Below are 25,398 nucleotides of genomic sequence, written 5' to 3'. Positions count from 1 at the left end.
TTGGGTAAAAGAGCCCCAAAACCTATCATAGATTTCACTTTCCCTCTTCAGAATATAATGTGTTATCAAGTTATGCTTTCCTTGGCAAAGTAAGTAATTTCCCTGAGCCATTGGCTCGCCCATGGTCTTTAAATGTTCCTCCATAATGTTATCGTTTGCTTTAATTGAAATATTAAGGGTGTAACGGTACACATACTGATATTGAACCGTTCAGTGCGAGGTGTGTGGTTCGGTAGTTGGTAAACATTACAAACCGTACAGTTCTTTTCTTATATGCACTCAATAAAGAAGCCTAAATCATGTCAGGCAAGTTGTAAACACTTGGGTACCAGGGCTAGGCAAGTTGAAACACCCTTGCGTGTGGTCAAAAGAGAGACAGTGTGATGGTGAGGGACAAGCGTTTCTGTCTGTGGTTGTTTGCTTAAAGTTTAAGGAAGCACAGATGATTGTAGAGGTCATTTTGGAATCCCAGCCATGGCTGACTTCAGTTTCCCGCAGAGGCTCTCCCTATTTAAAATAAATAAAGCAAAATCAAGGATATTTCTCTGGCGGCATTCCTACTTTTTTTAATCCCTAATGGATAAAAAAGTATCGTAAAGTGACACCAAAATATTGTATCAAACAGAACTGTGAATTGTATTACCCCCTATGTTAATATTGTTTTTTTGTGATTTTTTTTTGTCTCCTTCACAATAAAAAGCCCTTGGGCATCTTCTCCATCCTTGAAGAGGAGTGCATGTTCCCCAAGGCTTCAGACACCACCTTCAAGAACAAGCTGTACGACCAGCATCTGGGGAAGACCAAGGCCTTTGAGAAGCCCAAGCCAGTCAAAGGCAAGGCGGAGGCCCACTTCTCCCTGGTCCACTATGCCGGTACGGTGGACTACAACATCGCTGGCTGGCTGGAGAAGAACAAAGACCCGCTCAACGACTCTGTGGTTCAGCTGTACCAGAAGTCTTCAGTTAAACTGCTGCCTGTGTTGTACCCTCCCCCTGAGCCTGAAGGTGAGATCTAGGGGTGTCATCTGGGGCAACAGGGGATGGCAACGGCCACCCCCTAGTTTAACCTCAGATTCTTGTAATTTTATGCATATCGTCCCCATTTCTGAATTGTTTTAGCAGATTAATCTGATTTCATTACAATCGATGTTACACTTATATCATTTTGATAAGGCTTTTATCGTATGCAATCATTAATTTATTATATAACCACTTTCGACGTGGCATTCCTACTTTGGGAATGTCATTATAGGCGCACAAAAACATCCTATTGAATCATATTTGTTTGAAAATGAAAAAAAGAAAGAACACTGACACTGTCCATTCATGATTCTTACAAATGAACAGATAACTCAAAGAAAGGAGCTAAGAAGAAGGGTGGCTCTATGATGACTGTATCTGCAGCATTCAGGGTAAGAATACTGTTATCAAAGTTGCAAGACAAAGGCACAATATCTTATGTTGGAATTTAATCCTGTACTATTATAGGCATATTCTTGTCCTTTGTTGTCTCTATGCAGTGGTGTAAAGTAACTAAGCACATTTACTCAAGTAGTACTTAAGTACATTTTTTAGGTATTTGTACTTAACTGGAGTATTTCCAATTTTCAATACTTTTACTTCTACTCCATACTTACTCTTATACTTTTACTCTTACTTTTTATTTGAAAACTTTAGTTAGGCCTACTATACTTTATAGATTTAGATTATTATTACAAAATATACATTACCCACTTCAGCCCTACATATACATTTCGGCCATTTGAAAGTAGATGATCTACAAGTTCACAATGCAGCGCAAATCGTGGCACATTGTGAGCTTGTAGATCGGCTATTTTCGAAAGATTTGTATAGATTTTATACATTTGAACTTGTGAAATGGGATATTCTGGCTACTTTTACTTTTGGTACTTTAATTACATTTTGATGCCAATACTTTTTATACTTTTAGTCAAGTACATTTTGAATTCCGAACTTTTACCTGTAAGGGCATGGTCACAACAAAGTATGGTTGTCAGCTGGTAAGCGGATTCTGACAATGCCTTTCAACAGGAATGGAGGCGATTTTTTGAGAAATCTGCCATTTGTTGCTCCATTCCATTGAAATGCATTGGCACAATCCGCTTATCAGCTGGCAACCATACTGGTTTGACCGTGACCTAAGGGTACGGTCACACTAAACTACCTACAGTATGAGAGTGGATTCCCAATTCCGCCAATGTATTTCAATGGAAATGGATCTGCAAAAAACGCTCCATTCTCATTGAAATGCCTTGGCGGAATCAGGAACCCACTCTCATACAGTAGGTAGTTTGGTGTGACTGTACCCCAGGGGTCAGCAACCTTTTTGAAATTAAGTGCCATGTTTTTATTTTCTAGATGGTCAGTGTGCCATCAATGTCAACATACATTTTAATGACACCCCATCAAACATTCAGCCATATTTTGATTGGTAGGACATTGTTATAACGATCCCCGACTCCCTCCCAGAGTTTTAATGAATGTAGAATTGTGTGCAGGATGTAATTAGCTGTAAATTAGGTGACTTCATTTAATTGAACATGTTTATAACAATATTTGATTTTAAAATAAAAAAACTTATGTCAGTGTGCCAGTGATCACCCTCCCCTGTGCCAATGTTGGCACCCGTGCCTAAGGTTGCCTACCCCTGCTGTACCCTAACAAAGTATTTCTACATGGGATGGGATTATTGATACTTTTACTTAAGTAAAACATTTTGAGTACTTTTCCCACCACGACTCTTCATGACGTCTCTATAGGAGAACCTGGGGAAGCTCATGACCAACCTGAGGAGCACTCATCCTCACTTTGTGCGTTGCCTGATTCCCAACGAGTCCAAGACTCCAGGTAAACTATTATTGTTATATATGATTCCCAACGAGTCCAAGACTCGAGGTAAACTCAGAGAACATTTAAAGTTATGAATAATGATTGCAAGGTGGTCATTTAATACAGTGGTTCTCAACCTTTTCAGGCCCGGACCACCCAAAAGAATCATATTTGAACTGGGGACAGCTAGCGAGCCCACAGTAATAAGGGTAATAATAATAACAATAATGAAGAAGACTATATTTACAGGGCTGATGGAGAACTTTCTGGTCATCCACCAACTGAGGTGTAACGGTGTGCTGGAGGGCATCAGAATCTGTAGGAAGGGCTTCCCTAGCAGAGTCCTCTATGCTGACTTCAAGCAGAGGTAACCATTATGTTTCCCCGCAGCTTTAGCCAATAATTTGATGATTGAATTCAAGGTATATCATATATCATATCATAGTTATAGAAAATAAGCATTTTGGGGTGAACTAGGCTACTTCCTTTAACATGAGGTGCACAAAATGAACCATGAACTTTTATAAAACAGGTACAAAGTACTGAATGCCAGCGCGTGCCCCGAGGGCCAGTTCATGGACAACAAGAAAGCCTCTGAGAAGCTGCTTGGGTCCCTTGACGTACCTCATGATGAGTACAAGTTTGGACACACTAAGGTAAACACACAATTTGCAATATATTTCTTCTACCCTAAATCTTGTGTATCATCATTAAGGAAGGCATACACTATAGATTTTGTTATATCCTATATAGGTGTTCTTCAAAGCTGGTCTGATAGGTGTCCTTGAAGAGATGCGAGATGAAAAGCTGGCTGCTCTGGTCACCTTGACTCAGGCTCTCTGCCGTGGGTTCATGATGAGGGTGGAGTTCGTCGAGATGATGAAGAGGAGGTACATTGAAAACATCATGTATTTAACGTTTAGAAGAATTTCAAAGTAAACTTGGTACAGCGTGGCCCTTCAGGAGTCTAGCTGTCTATGAGAGGATCAGTGTGTTGGTCTGTTTGTCTCCTGAGATAAGCATTATTTTCATACAGTATATGTTTTATACTACTTGAAATATCTTCTATACCAGTAAGACTCCCTAATCGGGACTTATCTCCACAATCTGTCGGTAGATAATGCCGGTCTTATATAAGGGTCATTTGTGTACGGTGTGATGTCATACTGATGTCAGCAGTGTGATGTCATACTGATGTCAGCAGCTATGTCTCTATATATGGAGTTATATGTTGTTCGTGTCCAAATATGGGGCTTGTGAGGTCAGACTTAGTGAGATTCGTCGGTTATCTCCATATATGGAGGGATGTGTTGGTTATCTCCATATCTGGAGATTCAACCTTCAACGTGTAACTATGGCTACCTAACGACTAGCCACATGACGTGAAGGTGAGTGAGGGTCATTGTAACAGCCACCCCCAGATTTCCCGTGGAAATCTGTACAATATCGAGAAGGCCCGAACGGAAACTCTTAGTCAACTGGCCACCCCATCAAAGAGTAAAGGGACATCAAGGCCTCTCTCTTGTCAATGGGCTGGTGTCGGCCACCCCGTACGGGTTCTAGTCTGAGGTGATAGCCTGCCACCCCGTTAGTAGGCAGGGGTCCCGACAAGCCAAGGGGTCGATTGCACCAGCTTCCTCCTGCCGCGAAGGGTGCCAGCATGACTCACACCATCCTTCCTAGACGATTTTGACATCTTGTTACAAATCTGTCGGTAGATAATGCCGGTCTTATATAAGGGTCATTTGTATACGGTGTGATGTCATACTGATGTCAGCAGTGTGATGTCATACTGATGCGGAGATATGAGCAGGGCAAAGGTGTGACGTGTGACGTGTGACCGACCAGCGGACGGACGGCCGGTGGAGGTTTTGATACTAAACTGCGACCTGACGGTCGCAATTATATACTATATCATAAACGGAATCTCTCTGTATGTATAAATCTCTGTCACAGTCTGTCCATGGCGCAACTCGGAAAACCAAGAATTTGAAAAACCACAAATATCACAAATATCTCTATAGAGGGTATGCGCGTGACATCATCATCATACCCGGAAGTTATGCGGAACGCCTACTGAGTGGCAAAAAACTACTTTTGACCTTGACAGCCCATACATCCAAAGAGAAAGGTCCTATCTGATTGCATTAAACGACGTTAAACTCACTTTGCCACTCGATTTGCCATTCACTTAGCCTCTATAGTATACTCAACTGTATGTCTGACCGCCGGTCTGAAGAGATTGTATGCATCAGCTTCCCAGATTGGCCAAATAAAACTGTCGGCATCACAGATTGGCGGAGCGTCACATAACTTTTGTGCCACCCAAGCCAGATTCCTGATTGGCTTAATTGATTATTCGAGCTTCGCGTAAAATTTTTGCCAATGTAAATTACTTGCATTGTTCCTGACATGCGGCTCCATGTAGGCCTAATTATATTTAAATAAATTATACTGAGTAGAACCGAGTGAAAATAAATGTATTGCCTAAACAATTCCAAGTGCTATCAGGTCCCCAATTTAAATACGATTATTAAAGAGGGTTGAGATAACATAGACTGACATCACAGGCTGGTCACAACACAATAAGTCAGAGATCGACATTGTGGAAGCCATGTCGCGTTCCCACATGGATCCTGTGATCCACATGATTAGATTTATCATTACTGCATTACTTTGTTTTCCCCACAGAGATGCCATTTTCACCATCCAATACAACGTGCGGTCGTTCATGAACGTCAAACACTGGCCATGGATGAAGGTGTACTACAAGATCAAGCCTCTCCTGAAGAGCGCAGAGACTGAGAAGGAGCTGGCTGAGATGAAGGAGAACTATGAGAAGATGAAGAACGACCTGGCCACCGCCCTGGCCAAGAAGAAGGACCTGGAGCAGAAGATGGTGGCCCTGGTTCAGGAGAAGAATGACCTGCAGATGTCAGCCGCGTCAGTAAGTACACTTTTATTGACCACTTAAACCTTATGTGGTTGACCGGAGTCACTCAGGGCCCTATGCTAGTGTATTTTCGGTTTTCTGCAGCCGCAATGATCAGTGCTTGGATGAGGATTATGATGTCATAGACGTCACAGGACTTTCACAAAACGAATAACTGAGTAAGCATGTATGGGGTCTCACACGCAGCAATATCTCCATATACAGAACATGGATCTCCATATATGGGTACGAGGGGTCTCCATATATGGGTAACTGGTCCGATATACATCACTGGCCAGACGGCCAAGACATGGCGCGACCTCGCCCTTTAGGGCAAGGTCGCTTGTCGCCCTTAGGTGTCTTACTGGTAAGCCCATATCTGTGCATTCCCATATATCAAGCCCATATTTGGCAACGCCCATATATGGACACTCCATATATGGCCAAGACAGAATGAATTTGCAAATCAAGACTGCTGACTATCATCACCTAGATCTCCATATATGGAGCTGGTCAATACCTTTACATCTGACCTCACAGACTCCATATATGGATATAGCTGACCTCACACTGACATCACAGTGATGACTCGACCTGCTCAGCAGAAGGCTATACATGTGCGCGACCTCGCCCTTTAAAGGGGGACACCCAGTAAGGGTGTCTTACTGGTATTACATAAAGATTATAGATGAATGAGAATGAAATGGCACAGATGCTTTCCCGGGTTTTAATGGGGGTTATTTGGAGTTTTTATTTTAGCTGGTGTAATTTGACATGTTTTGTTTCTTTTTATCGACAACCAGGGAGACGAGGCTCTGAGCGATGCCGAGGAGAGATGCGAGGGTCTCATCAAAAGTAAGATCCAGTTGGAGGCGAAACTCAAAGAGACGACAGAGAGACTGGAGGACGAGGAGGAGATGAATGCTGAGCTGACCGCCAAGAAGCGGAAGCTGGAGGATGAATGCTCTGAGCTGAAGAAGGACATCGATGACCTGGAGCTCACCTTGGCCAAAGTGGAGAAGGAGAAACACGCCACTGAAAACAAGGTCTGTGATTACCTACTCTTTATTAAATACTTTACATTTTAAATGTTATTATAATATAGTAGCTAAAGTTTTATTAAGCCAGGGCTCCACTAGAAAGATGGCGTTGTGCCCGACGTCGTAGAAAAATGAACCGGGGCGAATCGGGCGTCACCAACAGCGCAATGTCGGCAATGGAGCACCCTTCATTGATTAAAAAGGAAACATTCCCCCCCCCCCTGTCTGAAAGGCACTTAACATCTTGGATGCCAGACGTTTCCCATAAATAATGGCGGTTAACTGCCATAATCAAATCAATGTTATTTACCTGATTTTTGTCGCTCCATCATGCTTTGCGTGTCCATTGTGCGCGTGGCCACTGCCGTTCACAGCCGTCCCACGTGTCTTCTTTCATGCGGGGAAGAAAAAATACATGAGTCAGATAGTCCATAGAAAATAGGGGCGTCTTGACCAAACAAGCGATGTGGGAAAACAAACAGAGAAAAAGCCATTTTACTGCTGCCAGATCAACAGTGGGTAAACAACGTGTTAACACTGTCTATGTCGTGGGCTCATTTATACTGTAGGTGAAGAACCTGACTGAGGAGATGGCCTCTCAGGATGAAGGTCTTCAGAAGCTGACCAAGGAGAAGAAAGCCCTCCAAGAGGCTCACCAGCAGACCCTGGATGACCTGCAGGCGGAGGAAGACAAAGTCAACACTCTGACCAAGGCCAAGACCAAGCTGGAGCAGCAAGTTGACGATGTGGGTTGATGGGATTGACAGAGGTCCTAAATGCTCCCAGAAAAATATATTTTTTCATGCAGCGTTATAAAAACACAAGGTTTCAGGCCTCTGTGGCCTTCGTCAGGTGTACTGAACAGCGTATGAAAAGGAAGGTATATAAAGGCACCTGGGGTCAACCCCCCAATTTGGATTTGGAATTAATCACAAATCTGATGTTTTTGAACACACATCCTTATTTGATTGATTGATATATTTATTGATCATGAAATGATACTTATTCACAATATACCATCAACAATATCGATACAAGAGTTCTATTTGTTGCGCTGAATAATTAGAAGCATGTGCTATTATTTTGCAGTTGGAGGGTTCTCTGGAACAAGAGAAGAAGCTCCGTATGGATCTGGAGAGAACCAAAAGAAAGCTTGAAGGTGACCTGAAACTGGCCCAGGAATCCATCATGGACCTGGAGAATGACAAGCAGCAGTCTGAGGAGAAGATAAAGAAGTAAATGTGGAAACAAACATGAAATGTTATGTAGAATTAATGACACTAACATAATGTATTGTTGTCTCTGTCGGGTGGAAACCTCAATATGTCCAAAGCTGTTACTTTAAGTAGCAGATCGACAAGCTCAAAAGATCGAGCTTGAGGATCCATTACCGCGAGAAGTATAGGGGTGCTGGGGGAGTGGTTGCACCCCCTCACACCCTCCCCCAAGTGCCGGCCCGTCCCGCGACAGCGGACAGTGCAAGCCCCAGGCACGCTCGCTCCCAAAAACACGACCGGCAGTACACGCACGCATACGTCCTGTACATGGGGCTCCCTGGTCCCCCGCACCAACACGCGGGCGGATCTGCTACTGTGACGCTGTGGTATGATCGAGTGGGCCATTCGTTTACGAAAATAAAGTTTGAATATGGAGGTTTGTGCCCGACAGCAACGATATATCATGTACTGTCTTCCACAGGAAGGACTTTGAAGTAAGCCAGCTTCTGAGTAAGATTGAGGATGAACAGTCTATGGGGGCTCAGCTTCAGAAGAAGATAAAAGAACTCCAGGTATTTAAACATTTCTTCAACATCAAAACAAAAAAAAAATGGATGGGCCTAGGCCTATCCAGGCCCACCCTTGGCTACGCCCCTGAAGCGATATACAATGCGTTGCGATGATATTTTCAAAAGTTTTGAAAACTTGAAATGGGATATTCTGCACAATACTTAGGCTACTTTTGATACTTTAAATACATTTTGATGCCAATCCTTTTAACTAAGTAAATTTTGAATTCTGGAATTGTATCAGAGTATTTCTACATTGCAGTATTGATACTTTAGTAAAACATTTTTCCACCACTTGTTAATATAATCTTATATCATTAAAAGGCTCGTATTGAAGAACTGGAAGAAGAGATTGAGGCGGAGCGTGCCGCTCGTGCCAAGGTGGAGAAGCAGAGAGCCGACCTCTCCAGGGAACTGGAGGAGATCAGCGAGAGGCTGGAGGAGGCCGGCGGAGCAACGGCCGCTCAGATCGAGATGAACAAGAAGAGAGAGGCAGAGTTCCAGAAGCTGCGTCGTGACCTCGAAGAGTCCACACTGCAGCACGAGGCCACCGCCTCCGCTCTGCGCAAGAAGCAGGCTGACAGCGTGGCGGAGCTGGGTGAGCAGATCGACAACCTCCAGAGAGTCAAGCAGAAACTGGAGAAAGAGAAGAGCGAGTACAAGATGGAGATCGATGACCTGGCAAGCAACATGGAGGCTGTTGCTAAGGCAAAGGTATTATGTTATTATTATTGTTGAAATATTTTTATTAAATTTTTCCAAACTTGTTTACAATTTAGGCATTTACTGCAGCGTCAACGCTCTTAATCTAGAGCGACTTACAATAAGCAAGGTAATACATCAATACAATAAGCAAGGTAATACATCAATACATTGAAATATCAATCTAGAAGAAAAGAAAATAACGTAGGTAGACCGAGCACCTAATCAGTCAAAAGTTTTATATAAAACCTAGGAAATGCTATCTAGCTTTCATGTATGGCCATTGATGGTAGGCAAGTGCTATGGCAAGTGCTATGGGCTTAGGTGGAGTCTGAAGAGGTGAGTCTTCAGGCCACAGCAGAAGCAAAGGAGTGAGTCTGTTCTTCTAAGTTCGACAGGGAGTTTATTCCACAGTTTGGGGGCCAGGAGGGCGAATTCACCCTTTGTTAGCCTCCTGGTTGGTCCCTAACTGACCAACCAACCAGCAGGCTCTATCTGCCTTGTCCCGCCCTGGTTCTGCCTTTTTTATGTTGAATTAGCTAAAACATAATTTTTGGAGAAATAAAAACATTTAAAAACATGCTGATTCACTATGCTGCCACTGAGCAGCTCCAACTGACTGAAACAAAGTTTGAAATTAGAATTGAGCACACAGAATAACAATATGAAGCAGCTGAATTAACATGGCAGTGGATGGAATGTCCCACTGAATGTCCCACCAAGACACAGCAACCAATGGGTGTGGAGAGGGGCAGGACAATGGGCGGGACTTGACAAAGGGTGAATTGTCTAGGACAAGTGGATTTTTCTCCTGGGGTTTTTAGCGAGGGTTCTGTCAAAATCCCCGTGTTATCTGAGTGAATGGGTGGGGTTGTAGGGGTTGATCAGGCTACATTTGGCTGCTTTGAAGGCCAGCATCAGTGTTTTGTATTCAGTGTGGGCCGCAACCGGGAGCCAGTGGAGGGAGCAGAGAAGAGGGGAGACATGTGAGAATTTTGGCTGGTTGAAGACCAGTCGTGCCGTGGCAATTTGGATCAGTTAGAGAGGCTTAAGTGCACATGCCGGGAGGACAGTGGGGAGAGTTTTAAGTAGTAAAGTTTTGATATGACTGATGTCCGGATGAGGAGCTGGGCTGACTCCTGGGTGAGGAAGGGCCTGATTCTACGGATGTTATAATACCACAAACAGCAGGCTACTCAATACATCATAAAACGGGTAAACACACAGACCAGTTTGTTAAATAACCAAGAATGAAAATACATTTTAGTACAATAAATTGAACAACCATCTACACTGTATCATCAGTGTTAATCCAGAGTGTATAAATGAAACCAAATGGACCTTGACGGGCCCATTTGGTTCCATTCTACAGACCTATAAGGGTCCAATTGGTTCCTAATTATAAATAATTTGGCTGGGGACCCTCAAGGACCCCTGCGGATCAGCTGATAGTGATGAAAATAATTATAATAATTTGATGAAATCAGGATGAAAAAAAAACAATATACCTTAGTTATAGAATCTCAACTATACGTTGAACAGGAATAGAGGGAACACATGCAGGTTAATTGAAGTGATTTAATCTGTTCAAAAAGGGAAATCTTGAGAAGATGTGCCGCACCCTTGAAGACCAGTTGAGTGAAATCAAGTCCAAGTTTGATGAGAACGGTCGCCAGCTAAACGATGTTACAGCTGCCAAAGCAAGACTGTTGACAGAGAACGGTAAATGTTGCTTTTAAAAGTCTCCTTTACCTGCATGGTTTGTCGATGACGATTGACCAAATTCCATAAGATTTAAAGAGGTGGTGCCATAGTTTTGTATGTGTCTATGGAGTTAATATTACTCTATACAGTTTTCAACAAAGATTATTTAAAGGTTTTGAAAAGAATATTTCAAATATTCTAACCAGGTGAGTTGTCTCGTCAACACGAGGAGAAAGAGGCTCTGGTGTCACAGCTCACCAGAGGCAAGCAGGCCTTCACCCAGCAGATTGAGGAGCTGAAGAGACTCATTGAAGAGGAGGTTAAGGTGAGCAGCATTTTCTTTTTACTGAGAGTGTATGTCTGTCTGTCTGTCCGTATGTCCATGTACAGGGGTCATCAATATGTATGTACACGGACAAATTGTGTCCCTGGCAAGATTGGCCTTGTCCGTGGGAAATTATAGATTTTGTTCTTACACACCATGTTCTTGTTTTGATCATAAGTCCCAATTACTAAATATCAGTCTCCAGGTTTTATTCAGAATATGTAGGACACTGATTTACTATGACACTATGGCACGTAAGAGACCACTAGGACAGTGGTTCTCTAAGTGTACAAATGGAACCAATTGGTTCTAAGTGTACAAATGGAACCATTGGTTCCATTTGTACACTATCAGAGTTACAGACCTGTAATTGTCATTTAGGGGTAGATCTTTATGTGTTTGTGTACTCATTTTGTATGTCCGTGGCAAAAAGAATATTTGGACAAATTCTCACCACAAGCCAGCATGGCGATGATCCCTGTCCATGTATCAGCCCGGCAGCCTCACTCCATTCCCAGATTACGATTGTTTTGGCTTGTTGGATTGTTTGGCTAGCGATTCAGGGGGCTGGAGCCAGGGCAATCAGTTGACATTATTTCGGCCATTCTCTTTTTAAATACAGGCAAAGAACGCCCTTGCTCATGCGGTGCAGTCGTCTCGCCATGACTGTGACCTCCTGAGGGAGCAGTTTGAGGAGGAGCAGGAGGCGAAGGCGGAGCTCCAGCGTGCGATGTCCAAGGTCAACGGGGAGGTGGCTCAGTGGAGGAGCAAGTATGAGACTGATGCTATCCAACGCACTGAGGAGCTGGAGGAGGCCAAGTAAGTCATCCATGTTTTACACCAGTGGTTCCCAAACACTGGGTCGGGAGTTTCGTGGCCCATTTGTGGGTCGCGGACACATTTTATGGGTGCCTTTATTTTTTTGTTTCCTACATTTTGTTTTGAATTATTATTTATTTCAAACATTTTCAAAAAACATTCCTAAAAAAGCAAAACATTTCATTAATTAAACAAATCTATGATTTTTCAAGTAATTTCATAAATGTATACAAGAAAAATCTAAAAGTTTCCATAAATTAGAAAACAAATGTCTACGAAGTAGTGAACATTTAGATCTGCTATATTTCCCCTACTTTGGGTCCCGGGCAAATGTCTGATTTCTCTTTTAGGTCTCGAGCTAAAAAGTTTGGGAACCATTGTTTTACACTATACGTTTGATTGATTGAATACTTTGTTATTCAGAAATATAAATAGCACGAGCTACAGTCAGTCAGACATTAAAGCTAAAAGGATAATGCAACAAAGTCCTGGACACTTATAACCAGTGTGGTCCTATGTACAGGTCCTATGTACAGTATTCATCAACATATCATGCAAAATTAACACAATAATGCATGACATCAACAAATACAAAACACTATGTACAAAGAGAGAAAAGGAGAAAACGTTGGCAGTGAATGACACCTCCTTTCCATGTGATCAACAGGAAGAAGCTGGCCCAGCGCCTTCAGGAAGCCGAGGAGCAAATCGAGGCAGTTAATTCCAAGTGCGCCTCTCTGGAGAAGACCAAAATGAGACTCCAGGGTGAAGTGGAAGACCTCATGATTGACGTGGAGCGGGCCAATGGTTTAGCTGCCAACCTCGACAAGAAACAGAGGAACTTTGATAAGGTGCAATTGATATTCATTATTTTAACTCATTGACTGCCACCATTTTCTTTCGACTTTGGTAGTTCCCTGTCACGTTTTCAGAGATTTTCCAGGATAGTCTGACTTATTTCCCAAGTCCATTATCATCATAGCCAGAGAAATACTCCAAGACGATCATTTTTAATTTTTCATTACAAATGCTGTGCAGGTCCTGGCAGAATGGAAACAGAAGTTTGAGGAGGGACAGTCCGAGCTGGAGGGGGCTCTGAAAGAGTCTCGTTCTCTCAGCACTGAGATGTTTAAGATGAAGAACTCCTACGAGGAGTGTCTGGACCATCTGGAAACCATGAAGCGCGAGAACAAGAACCTGCAACGTAAGTCTTTTTTTCTATTGATTACTCACACCATGGAGACTTGAGTTCAATAATATGTTTGAGTATTTGTCGCATTCCTAAGACAAAAAAATGATTATAGTAAATTTGCCCCCATCGATTCCGGATTGGGACCCAAATGCATTCAGGTCCCCATCCGGAATCAATGGACGTAAATGTATTGAAATCAAATTATTATTTTAGGAATGAGACAAAAAACAAAAAATATTATTGAACTCAAGTCTCCATGGGGTGAGTAATCAATAGAAAAAAAAAACATTTGGGGAATGAACTACTCCTTTAAGCACTTAGACTAGAGCTTTAATCGGGCCCAGATTTGTGATACATGATTGACAATTGAAGCCCGACCCAGCCCGTAGCCCGACATTTTTCTAAACAAGCTTAATTGCTGAATCCACTGCAGCCTTTTTTTCTCTATATTGGTGATTCGTTAAGAACAGAATCATTGTACCCTTTTCCAACTGTCTATTAAAAAACAACTTGTAGTTACAGTAGCAAATGGCTTACCAAGTTACCGTCCATATTAAGGAAAAAACATCAGAGCCTCGCTCGGACAACACGGTTTGACGTTCGAGTGGGTTCGAGAGGCTGCATCCGACAGTACGAGACGCGTATGAGACAGATGCATTATGATTAACTCCCTTCCACTCCCGTGTTAGTCCCTTAACATGGGAAACAGTGGATGGAGGTTAATACATCTGTCTCGTACTGTCTGGCCGCACCCTCACCGGGAGTTTGTGAGAGGCGTCATGTTATCATCACAGAAGTTATGAGCGCAGCTTCAAAGCCCGGGCCCGGCCGTCTGGTCGGCGTGGGCTCGGGCTATATTTTTAAGCTCTAACTTAGACCCAGCACTTAGCACTTTCCTTGGTGCGTTATTTTTCCATCTACATTAAAATCTCCACCAAAAATTGACGATCTACAAGCTCACAATGTGTGCTTGTAGTTCTGCTATGTTTGGTGAATGTTCCCTCCAGAATAGGGATGATGGGGTTCAAGCAAGCCCCCAGAACCACAGTAGAGCATTGAAGCAGCCTTAGTGGTCAAACCTGGGAGTGCAGTTAAACGCTACTGCGCGGGCGTATGCTAATGCTACTGCGTACCATAGTGCGCCTGCTCGGTGCCTCGCGGGCCGCAGAATTGGCCTATGTATAGTCTCGCGTAGCCAGACAACTATTCCACAATCTCTGAATGCTATATAGAGTCTGGAACAGCAGCTCCCTAACGGCGAGTATCGGAAACGGGCATTACCGTTCAATAAAATATATTTTAAAATGTCATTTCTGCTAAGCAGCAAGCTAAACATGCTTATATGATTTTTATTTATATAATGATAAATATGTGTGATGTGAGACTGAAACGGAAGTGACGTGGGGGCTTCACTTCCGCTTTCATCTCGCACTCATTTTTATCTTTCTGCTTTGCCAGACTGTATGCTGGGAGCATTTGACCAAATCGCGGAGGCAACCGTCTGGCCACGCGAGACTAGCCTATGTACAATACATAGGCCAATTCAGCTACTTCCGGCAGGCTTCTGGCTGCTTCAAACACCACTGAGCAACTTTCATTGAAATGAATAGCTGGGGTGGCGCCGTCCGCTGTCTATTATATATTACCTCTATGGGTTCAAGTGGTTAAATGTCAAGTATAAAGTTATTTTCAATCTGTACTATAATGGGAATTTATATTCTCTCAAGTTTTCCTCGTGATATGCTGTGTCTCAGGGTGAAAGATGTACATATTTGCGTACCATTAAATGACATAAATGTAAGGTGCTAGTAAGGATTAATTCAGGGGTGCTGTGGATCAAAAAGTTATTTACAAATACTTCTTTTGTGTGGGTAAAACAATGGGTCATCATAGATGGGATTGTTTGAGTTTAATATTCAAAGTAAAGACAAATATTCAATATATAAAATGTCATGCTCAATTGTGGATTATATACTACGCCCAATTCAAATTACAAAACAGTTTTGCTGATTCGCACATTTCCACATGAATCCTTTTTTCAAATACAGAGGAGATCTCAGACCTGACTGAACAGCTTGGTGAAACTGGGAAGAGCATCCATGAACTGGAGAAGAACAAAAAACAGGTGGAGACAGAGAAGGCAGAGATCCAGACAGCCCTTGAAGAAGCTGAGGTAAAAAAAAAGACAAAATATGTAACAATTGTAAATATATTAGTTGGTGATTAGCGACTGTCAGTTTGACAGAGAGTGGCCTGCTGATCGATCGCAAACGGTCACGGTCTCTGTGATCATGTGGGGAAAAATTGTCATTTGGGGTTCCAAAGTTACAGGAGAATGAAAAATCAAACCTCGGTTCGAAGTGGAGCGGTGACTCTGAGCAGCTATACGTGTCTAGTCTGCACAACAGTGCCCTTCTCAATCTGTTCCTGTCTGTCAGTACAGTACTGACCTTACTGTACTGTACCTTACTGCTTACTGTACCGGACTGTACCTTACTGTACCGTACTGTACTTTACTGTACTGTACCTTACTGTACTGTACCTTACTGTACTGTGCCTTACTGTACTGTACCTTACTGTACTCTACCTTACTCTACTATGCCTTACTGTACTTTACCTTACTTTACTGTACCTTACTGTACTGTACCATACTGTACCGTATCTTACTATACCTTACTGTACAAGTACATTGTTTAAGAAGCGCTGTGTTCTAGATCTATGTTTTAGATTTTTTGTTCTAGATTTATATTTTTACATTCTATGTGTTCTAGATCTGTGTGTGTGTGTGTGTGTGTGTGTGTGTGTGTGTGTGTGTGTGTGTGTGCGCGTGCGCGTGTGCGTGTGCGTGCGCGCGTGCGTGCGTGTGCGCGCGCGTGCATGTGTGTGTGTGTTGAGTGTGCCTGGCCTGCTAAACAGCGCCCCTCCTTTAACATGTGTGTGGCCACTAGAGGTATTGCCAGGCTACAGACATAGCCAGCCAGCCAGCCAGCCACATAGCCAGCCAGCCACAGACATACCTGTCTATTGGGAGCGCTTTCACCGCTCCAAAAAACCTGGTGCTGCCATCTTTCCCACCAATGCCTTTCCTCTAGTGGCGCTCTGGCGCCATCTGTTGAAGGTAATGAACTAAAGCAAAGCTCAGACAGCTGTCTGAGCAGTGACAGATGGACAGAGTTGGAGGCTTTCATAGTAACTGTGACTTGATGCCTGACGGTCGCAATTATCACCATAATAATTATTATTATCGTTGTTGTTATTATTATAGATTTTTTGTTTCTCAATACGATATGTAGCCTATTCAATCAGTGGAGCTGTAGTACATTGTTGCTGTGGAGTTACAAACTCGTATCCCCATATTCCATTTCAGGGCACTCTGGAGCACGAGGAGGGCAAGATTCTCCGTGTGCAGCTGGAGCTCAACCAGATCAAGAGTGAGGTTGACAGGAAGCTGGCGGAGAAGGACGAGGAGGTGGAGCAGATCAAGAGGAACAGCCAGAGGATGATGGACTCCATGCAGAGCACTCTGGACTCTGAGGTCAGGATCAGGAACGACGCCCTGAGGATCAAGAAGAAGATGGAAGGAGACCTGAACGAGATGGAGGTCCAGCTGAGCCACGCCAACCGGCAGGCTGCTGAGGCCCAGAAGCAGCTGAGGGTCGTCCAGGGACAGCTCAAGGTGCGAGACCTTTTAGTTCTATTCAAAAGTAGCAGGGTCATCTCTAAAGAAAGATTGGTCACTTTTCTGATGTTTTTCTATTATCATAGTAAGAAAGTAGCCATGGGAACCTTGGGCTCCCACGCCATATGGCCCATAGGGTGTGGCCTGGACTGGTTAAAGCTGGCCTTACATTACAAGATAATAATCAGGGCATTGAAATCTGGTAGCATCACACACTACAGGATAATCGTTTAAGATTCTCTTACCAGATAATCTGAGAGAGAGAGAGAAAGAGAGAGAGAGAAAGAGAGAGTGGGGGAGGTGGTCAGATCAGAGGGCTGTCGGCAACAACAGTCCCCGTCCCTTGCGTCCGAACAGCGGGGTCAGCGGCTGTCTTTCTCTCAGTCACTCGTTGTGCTGTTCCATATCAGTAGCGATACAGAAAAATATCAAACATTTCTGAAAAGAGTCAGGCGGCTCCGACTGTCCTCCGAGCAACTCGGCAGGGTAAAGATTGGATCTTTGAACCCTCACACTAGACGATTATGCCAGAGATTCGCCCCGGTCTAAACACAGCCACCCCGATACTCGGGAGGGTCCTTAGATGCCCGATTATCTCCTAGTGTAAGACCAACTTAAAGAAAACCAGGCTTTCATCTGTGTGGAAAGCCCTGTGATGTGAGGTTACTCTAACCACAAGGTTGAGCTCTTCTCTTATCATTAGAGGTTAATTAAGCTCTTATCATTAACCTCAAATGTGATTTATTCTAGGATGCACAACTGCACCTTGACGATGCTATCAGAGCCCAGGACGAACTGAAGGAGCAAGCTAGCATGGTGGAGCGCAGGAACGGCCTCATGGTGGCTGAGATCGAGGAGCTGAGGGCTGCACTGGAGCAGACGGAGAGAGGCCGCAAAGTGGCCGAGCAAGAACTAGTGGACGCCAGTGAGCGTGCTGGACTGTTGCACTCCCAGGTAAAGTCAATGAACTAAGCACTAATTCTAAGTTAAGATATTTTACGTACAAGGCATGCATAGTTCACTGTTTAACTGACTTATTTTAGAACACAAGCCTTATCAACACCAAGAAGAAGCTAGAGGCTGACTTTGCCATGGTCCAAGGTGAAGTGGATGACTGTATTCAAGAGGCAAGGAATGCCGAGGAGAAGGCCAAGAAAGCCATCACCGATGTAAGTTAGAATTTCCTCCCCTTATCAAACAGACACAGACCATTATTAGATATCCTTATGTCAACTTATCCCATCCCACTTTTTGTGTTTTTATTTTTTGTAACTAACTTGTAACGCCTTACTTGATTGCACTACAGCGTCACACAAAGGCATCAAAAGTAGCAGATTCACAAGCTTGAACGTTTTGCTACGTTTCTGCTACTTTTGAATTTGAATCCTGAAAAGTAATAGTTTTGGACATAATGAGGCTTCCACCCAACAGAGACAAATATTATATACTAGAGGTTCGCGGCCCTTCGGGACGCTCACATCTAGAGTCCTCGCCCGTTTTTTTTTTTTTTTAAATAAAAAAAAAAAGTTAAAAACTTTTTTTTTTTTTTTTTAATTTTGAAAAAAAAAAATTTTTTTTTGAATAAAAAAAAAGTTTTGGCCTAATTGTGTTATTATTGTTACTATAATAGGCCTGCCAATGTTTTATTTTCATTATTTCAATGTTTTCATTTTAGCAACACACACACACACACACACACACACACACACACACACACACACAGACACACACACACACACAGACAGACAGACAGACAGACAGACAGACAGACAGACAGACAGTATCTTGCTGTGAACTCTAGAGGTGAGTGGCCCGAAGGGCCGCGAACTTCTTGTAAGATACAGGCTCTCGGCTAGCTAGCCCAGTAACAGTGGATTCTAGTTTGTTAATTCCAGAAGAAAAGCTTGGTTGCTGGTTGGCTATTTCTTCCCTATTCCTACTTGTCTTGAGAGCAGAGCACAGAGAGGAGGGGAGGTAGCAGAATGCAGGCTCTCGCTGCTGCGCCCCCGTTGCCCCTGATCCTAGCGATTGGGACTCTCTCTCTCTCTCTCTCTCTCTCTCCCCCTGTGCAGCGGCCCCCCCTTCCCTCTTGTAACCTGAGACTCTCTCTCTCTCTCTCTCTCTCTCTCTCTTGCTCTCTAGCGAATGAGCGGACGGCATAGGGTTGTGGGCGGTATTCCTTACGCTCTTCTCCTTACAAAGTACGTTCTTCTCCCTACCGTTGAGTCGAAGTAGAGTTGGAGTGGATGCAGAGTGGGCGTGAACGGGCTTGGAAGTGGGATGCGGCGTTAAGCCAATTGTAAATATAAGATATATAACCTAAAATGACGCAAACGCTTTCCCGGTTTTAATGGTGTTATAGACAGAGGAGAATGCTCTATGTACAAGCAAATATGTTGGTTCGTAAATTTCACCATTGTACTACTGATGTTAAGGTTAACCTGTTTAGAGCTTACTGCACCCCTCTATACACTGCCCCTCTGTGGGTGAAGTATAAGAAAGAGAGCTTACGGAAGCTGCAAGTAGCCTACAATGACTGCCTTCGAATCCTGTTAAAGAAACCCAGGAGCACAAGGGCCAGTGAGCTCTTTGTTTCTTTAGGTCTCACCACCTTCATGGCTCTATTAAGGAACCTTACTTATAAGTTCATGTGCAGACTGGATCGCTCCTTAAATGGATTAATTGGACTGATGTCAGACCCTGGACGTAGCTCTGTCCGGTACATGTCTACTATAAGAGGACACTGGCATGAGTGCCTTTTTTGACTCCGGTGGGGCTAGGGAAATGTTCTGTTTCTGTTTTTATTTTATTTTTTATTTTTTATTTTTATTATGTTTGTAATGTAATGTATTGTTTTCTACCCTGTGGGCCCTGAGCCTGTAATACAGTTTATATATAATATTAATACAATATGAAACGCACTTTCCAGGTTTTAGTGGTGTTAATATAAACAATACAATATGAAACATACGTTCCAGGCTGCTATGATGGCAGAGGAGCTGAAGAAGGAGCAGGACACCAGTGCTCACCTGGAGAGGATGAAGAAGAACCTGGAGGTCACCGTCAAGGACCTGCAGCACCGCCTGGACGAGGCTGAGAACCTGGCCATGAAGGGAGGCAAGAAGCAGCTCCAGAAACTGGAGTCTAGGGTAAGATGGAGTTTATACCAATACTTTGATTTATTAGACATCTGTATGTTTGTCAGAGAAACGTCAAGAATGTAAACACAACAAAGTCATGAGACTTTTTTCCATCGTGGTCCATGGTTCTAGTGATCTAGTCAGTTATAGTCATAGACAAATTCATTTGTTGGCCAGATATCCTATTGTTTGTATAGTTCCAGATGTTCAGATTTATTTGTTTTATGTTATACCGTTTAGACTGATTATCCGTTCTTGGTTTACCTATGATCCAAGATTACAATCTCCATGCATGCATTTGATGTGTTACCTTGTGTTTACATTGCTTAGTGTAAATCACTCTCCTAAATTGTAAATTGTGAGTTGTAGATTGAAATAATTTCATAATAATTCCATTGTGAAGGTGCGTGAGCTGGAGGGAGAGGTTGAAGCCGCCCAGAGAGGAGGGGCAGATGCTGTTAAAGGTGTCCGCAAATATGAGAGGAGAGTGAAGGAACTCACATACCAGGTACAGCATTATATACTTTACCACCGTGTTCACTTAATGCCGCTGACAACATGAATAGATTGCATGAACATGAATCTAATTTCACCACTTCACTCTGACTTTAGACTGAAGAGGACAAGAAGAATCTTGTCAGGCTTCAGGATCTGGTTGACAAACTGCAGCTGAAGGTCAAAGCCTACAAGAGGCAGGCTGAGGAAGCGGTAAGAAAAATATACATTAATAATAGTTCATGTTTTCTTTTTTTATAGAATCGTGTCCTTAGGCATAATGGTGTTTTCTGTGAGAGGCATGCAGAATAGGCTCTAGATAACTGCTTCCCAAACAGTGGGTCGGGGACCCGTGTTTGAGTCACGAGTGAATACCCCTTTATTTTTGGTTTCCTACATTTAGTTTTTTGTTATTATTTTAAACAATTTTCAAAGAAATCCACCCAAAAATTTAAAACAAATTCAAATGTTTCCAAATGAATTTCATTTAAAAGAAAAAAATTCAATCCATTCATTAGAGGGGAAAAGAAGTAGTGTAAATAGCAGATCTACAATCGGTGAGCTTTTAGATCAGCTATTTTGACTAGTTTGGGTCATGGGGAGACTCTCAACTCTCTCGTTTGGGTCTCGAGGTGTGGCCCAAAAGCCACTATAGGATCATGGGCCCATTGCATTAACCGCAATCATCCTTTACAAAAGTAGTTTTCAACCCTTTTCATATCAGGGACCATTATTTATTCTGCATTTGGGCCGCGGACCACCATGTGATGAGATTTAGCCTCTCAGACCCATAATATAGAATGTTTTGTTATAGCTGGATTGTCCACAATTCCATGCTGTATCGATGTGGTACCATAGGAGAGATAACAACGTTGATCAAAATAACAATTCTTCTACTTTCTCAATTTATGTAGACTTCTTGTAAATTACGTAATGCAGGTGTTTAACAATAATTGAACTCTTGAGAGAGTAAAATGAAACCAAATGGACCCGTAAGCGTCCACTTGGTTGGGTCCATTTGGTTTCATTTTACACTTTCAAGAGTTAAATATCTATGAGGGTCCATTTAGTCACCAACTCTCCATCATTTAGCTGGGGACCACCTGGAACCCCCTCAAAGACCACTGGTTGAAAACCACTGCTTTACAATTTACATAAGTTGCCCAGTCTGCACCATAATTACAAGATACTCCTTTTTAAATATTGAGTCTTTGAACCATCTGTATCCTATTGTAGGAGGAACAAGCCAACTCTCACCTGTCCAAGCTCAGAAAGGTTCAGCACGAACTGGAGGAGGCGGAGGAGCGTGCCGACATCTCTGAATCCCAGGTCAACAAGATGAGAGCTAAGAGTCGTGATGCTGGCAAGGTAAATAAATACACATGCAATTAAAAGCGCTTTATGTCAATCATCATTGACTCAGATTAAAATGAAAAGAATTGTGAATATCGACTAAAAAGTATTCTCTTTTCACAGGGAAAAGAAGCTGAATAGGTTCCCAAAACCAATCAGTCACCATAAAATGTCATAAAATATGACACATTGTATATTCAATAAAAGGTTGCCAAAATATTATTTTGTTGTTGTTTTTTTTTGTGTGTTTCAATGGATCCAATGTTCTTATTATCAAGTTACACGCTGGTTAATACATTTCTTTAGTTACAAATTTTATAAAACTCACAGACACACTAAACCACTTTCAGCGATGATATGTTGTTTACTCTGGACACACTGAAACTCAATGTTCTGGCCACAGCCTATAGTTGTTGAAAATGAACACAGAAACATAAAAGTGCCAAAAGGAACCAAAACTATTTCTTCAGAGTGATGCCATAAGAATAATTATTGATTCCCTGAAGAACAATATTATTTAAAGAACCATTCTTTTTAAGAAAGAACCCTTACCCACTTTTTAATTAAGTTATGGCAGGGGTCAGGCAACCAGATTTGGCTTCGGGCCGTTTTTTCCCCAAGGCATTAGATGGCGGGCCAGAACATAATGAAAGGCTAATTTAAGAAATTCATAGTTAAACAATGCTATTGGAACTCCAAGACTTTAAAATACATTTGTGTTACAGAGTGACAAAGGTTTAGCTACAGTATATAATGGTGGTAACCTAAACTGTAAACAAGTTGTTTTCCCCCTTTTCCATTTGCAAAGAGTAATACATTTATGGACTGACTGATGTAGTGGAGCCTGTAACAATTATATTTTAACGAGTATACTTTAAAGGCTCACTGGGCCAGATAAACAGATAAAAATATATCTTTCTCCATTCAAGTGGATGGTAAGACAGAGATAAAAATATTTGTGACAGATATATTTTTGAAGCGGTGAAAACCGCTTCCTATGAGTGGCTTTGTGTGTATCACGCCCATATATGGTCATTTTAGTCCAGAATGAACAGGCTTTTTCAAAAACAGAATGTCCGTTTAATTACCACTAGCCTACAGCCCCCTGCGGGGGCCTGGCCCCTTTGTGTGTGTGCCTGTTAGTCCCCCTTGGTGTGAAGCAGACAGACTGTGATGTTGCTCTCTCTGGAACTGCCCCCGGACTGGGAGTGCCCTGCTTGTTGACGCCCATTTGTGATGTAAATCGCATCACAGGACAGCCGCCTACAGGCCAAAATCTGGGAAAATATTTTAAACATTTGGGGATTATGAGAAGTAGAGACACATCTGAAGGTGATAAAGTTGATGTTGGGCAAGGTACATGCGTTATTGATTTTTGTATTGTGTTTTTTAGACAATTGAGCAACTGCTGAACGTGGAGTTACAGATGGACGGTCGGACCAACCAGCATACACACTATTTTTTGGGGCGATTCTAATTAGGTTGTGGGATATATGGTGATCTCAGATCTCAGTCTCAGGACTTTTTATATATTTTTTTAAAACCTATTATACCGGCTGTCATACCTGCTCTCCAGACAATTGTAGTTGGCAGGTAAGGAACGTGTGTGCAAAATTTGGCATGGATCGGGGCAACGGTTGCGGAGATATGAGCAGGGCAAGAGTGTGACGTGTGAGGTGTGACAGACAGACGGACAGACTGACGGACTGACAGACTGACAGTTTGTGCAGGGTTTGATTGCGACCGTAGGTCGCATTTACTATCAAAACCTGCACAAAGTGTGAGTGAGTCCGTCAGTCCGTCCGTCAGTCTGTCTGTCACACCTCACACGTCACACTTTTTCCCTGCTTATATCTCCGCAACCGTTGCCCCGATCCATGCCAAATTTTGCACACACGTTCCTTGGCTGCCAAACTACAACCTCCAAGGACCCCCGGAGCTCCAGGGACCCCCAGGTCCCTAAGGGACCCCCAGATGTAAAAAATGACCAAATGCGCAAACATGACCAAATGACCACCCCAACGGGGCTGCTCACGGGGAATTCCCGGGGACCACCCACTCCTGGTGCTCCAGAACGGATGCAAAAGTGGTGGCGCCCCCAGTGGAGGACCCCCTACACTGCAGCTCACATAAAATGCCGTAACTCCGGCTAGGAGCGACCGGGACAGCCGGGGCCGGTACCTATTCGTCCGCCTTGCCGGCGCGGAGACCCCACCCCTCATTTCTCACATGGCCCTCTTCTAGGGCCACCATGAGGCCGATTCTTGCAAAACACATTTTTGGACACTGCTCCTACAGATTTTGCCCTAAAATCACGAAAATCACTACACAGTATGTCTACACTCATGTCATCAACATGGATCAGGAAGACTTAGGCAAAACACATTTTTGCCCTATTTGTGGAGATAAGTGACCTACGGTCGCTTATCTCCCGATTAGGGAGCCTTACTGGTAGTAAATGCGACCTACGGTCGCAACTAAGATTCACCGCTTCACTTCAAACCGAGGTTTGATTTTTTTATCTGTATCTTACCATCCACTTGAATGGAGAAAGATATTGTATCTGTTTATCTGGGGAATGGGCTTTCTTCAATCCTCGTTTGGTATCGCGATGCCCCAGTTGCCTTAAAGTTAAAGCTCCAAACAGAACAAACTAATTAGGATCGTTTGGTCTTCCCCTTCGGGCCCACCTTAAAGGACCATTTTAATGGTTCTAAAGAACCCTTGCCCACTTGAACCTTACAGGGTACGACACTTCAATCGACCAGGGTCTCCCAAAGGTTTATAATTGTGGGCCAAATACGGCCAATATGGATTTATAATTTCAAAACTTTGTATTTATTTATTTCAGAATAAATAAATTCAATGTACGAAATCCAGATATTTTCTTCTTCTTGAGGAAACAATTATAGAAGAAGTAAACTAATAAGTGAGCATTTAGGTAAGTAGGCTATGAATATAGGGCTTTTCCTTACTCAATCTAAACATGGCACCTCATTAAACACAATGGATGAAATAAACATCTCCAATGTGATTCATTTACACTTTCATACCAATACTCACCCTCATAACTTCCGGGTACCATGATGTCATGCGCATAACCTCTATATGGAGACCTCTGTATTTTTCAGTCCTTGGCCCCTTATTTCCATATTATGGAGATCCCTGATGTCATCAGTATATTCCAATTAAGATTGCCCATACTGTATATGGGCAGTGTTGCATTGGTGCAACCAGGGAGTCCCCATAGCTAAATGATAGTTAGGAACCAAATGGACCCTTATGGATCTGTAACTCAGAGAGTGTACAAATGGAACCAAATGGACCATAACGGGTTAAAGGGGCCATTTAATTCCATTTGTACACACTCAGAGTTAGATTA

General features: G+C 42.9%; 1 protein-coding gene across 2 annotated transcripts in view; it reads left to right on the top strand.

Annotated features, from left to right (window-relative positions):
* Positions 1-22,157, top strand: part of LOC308291553 (myosin heavy chain, fast skeletal muscle-like) — a gene marked incomplete at both ends in the record, with an annotated part of 30,017 nt that extends 7,860 nt beyond the window's left edge. For both annotated transcript variants that reach the window (XM_080733585.1, XM_080733586.1), the window contains 26 exons: positions 701-1,004; positions 1,347-1,411; positions 2,780-2,867; positions 3,099-3,216; positions 3,382-3,505; positions 3,603-3,739; positions 5,541-5,796; positions 6,585-6,827; positions 7,391-7,567; positions 7,911-8,056; positions 8,520-8,610; positions 8,932-9,321; positions 10,905-11,031; positions 11,220-11,338; positions 11,961-12,157; positions 12,825-13,008; positions 13,196-13,361; positions 15,398-15,522; positions 16,717-17,025; positions 17,779-17,982; positions 18,072-18,197; positions 20,007-20,177; positions 20,572-20,676; positions 20,781-20,876; positions 21,900-22,031; positions 22,140-22,157. In XM_080733585.1, coding sequence (XP_080589711.1) covers positions 701-1,004; positions 1,347-1,411; positions 2,780-2,867; positions 3,099-3,216; positions 3,382-3,505; positions 3,603-3,739; positions 5,541-5,796; positions 6,585-6,827; positions 7,391-7,567; positions 7,911-8,056; positions 8,520-8,610; positions 8,932-9,321; positions 10,905-11,031; positions 11,220-11,338; positions 11,961-12,157; positions 12,825-13,008; positions 13,196-13,361; positions 15,398-15,522; positions 16,717-17,025; positions 17,779-17,982; positions 18,072-18,197; positions 20,007-20,177; positions 20,572-20,676; positions 20,781-20,876; positions 21,900-22,031; positions 22,140-22,157 — 4,218 coding nt within the window. The remainder of the gene's footprint in view (positions 1-700; positions 1,005-1,346; positions 1,412-2,779; positions 2,868-3,098; positions 3,217-3,381; positions 3,506-3,602; positions 3,740-5,540; positions 5,797-6,584; positions 6,828-7,390; positions 7,568-7,910; positions 8,057-8,519; positions 8,611-8,931; positions 9,322-10,904; positions 11,032-11,219; positions 11,339-11,960; positions 12,158-12,824; positions 13,009-13,195; positions 13,362-15,397; positions 15,523-16,716; positions 17,026-17,778; positions 17,983-18,071; positions 18,198-20,006; positions 20,178-20,571; positions 20,677-20,780; positions 20,877-21,899; positions 22,032-22,139) is intronic.
* Positions 22,158-25,398: the final 3,241 nt, after the last annotated feature.

The sequence above is a fragment of the Nannobrachium achirus genome (assembly GCF_963921795.1).
Source record: "Nannobrachium achirus genome assembly, chromosome: 1".
NCBI lineage: Eukaryota > Metazoa > Chordata > Actinopteri > Myctophiformes > Myctophidae > Nannobrachium > Nannobrachium achirus.
This window is presented reverse-complemented; position numbering and strand designations above follow the sequence as displayed.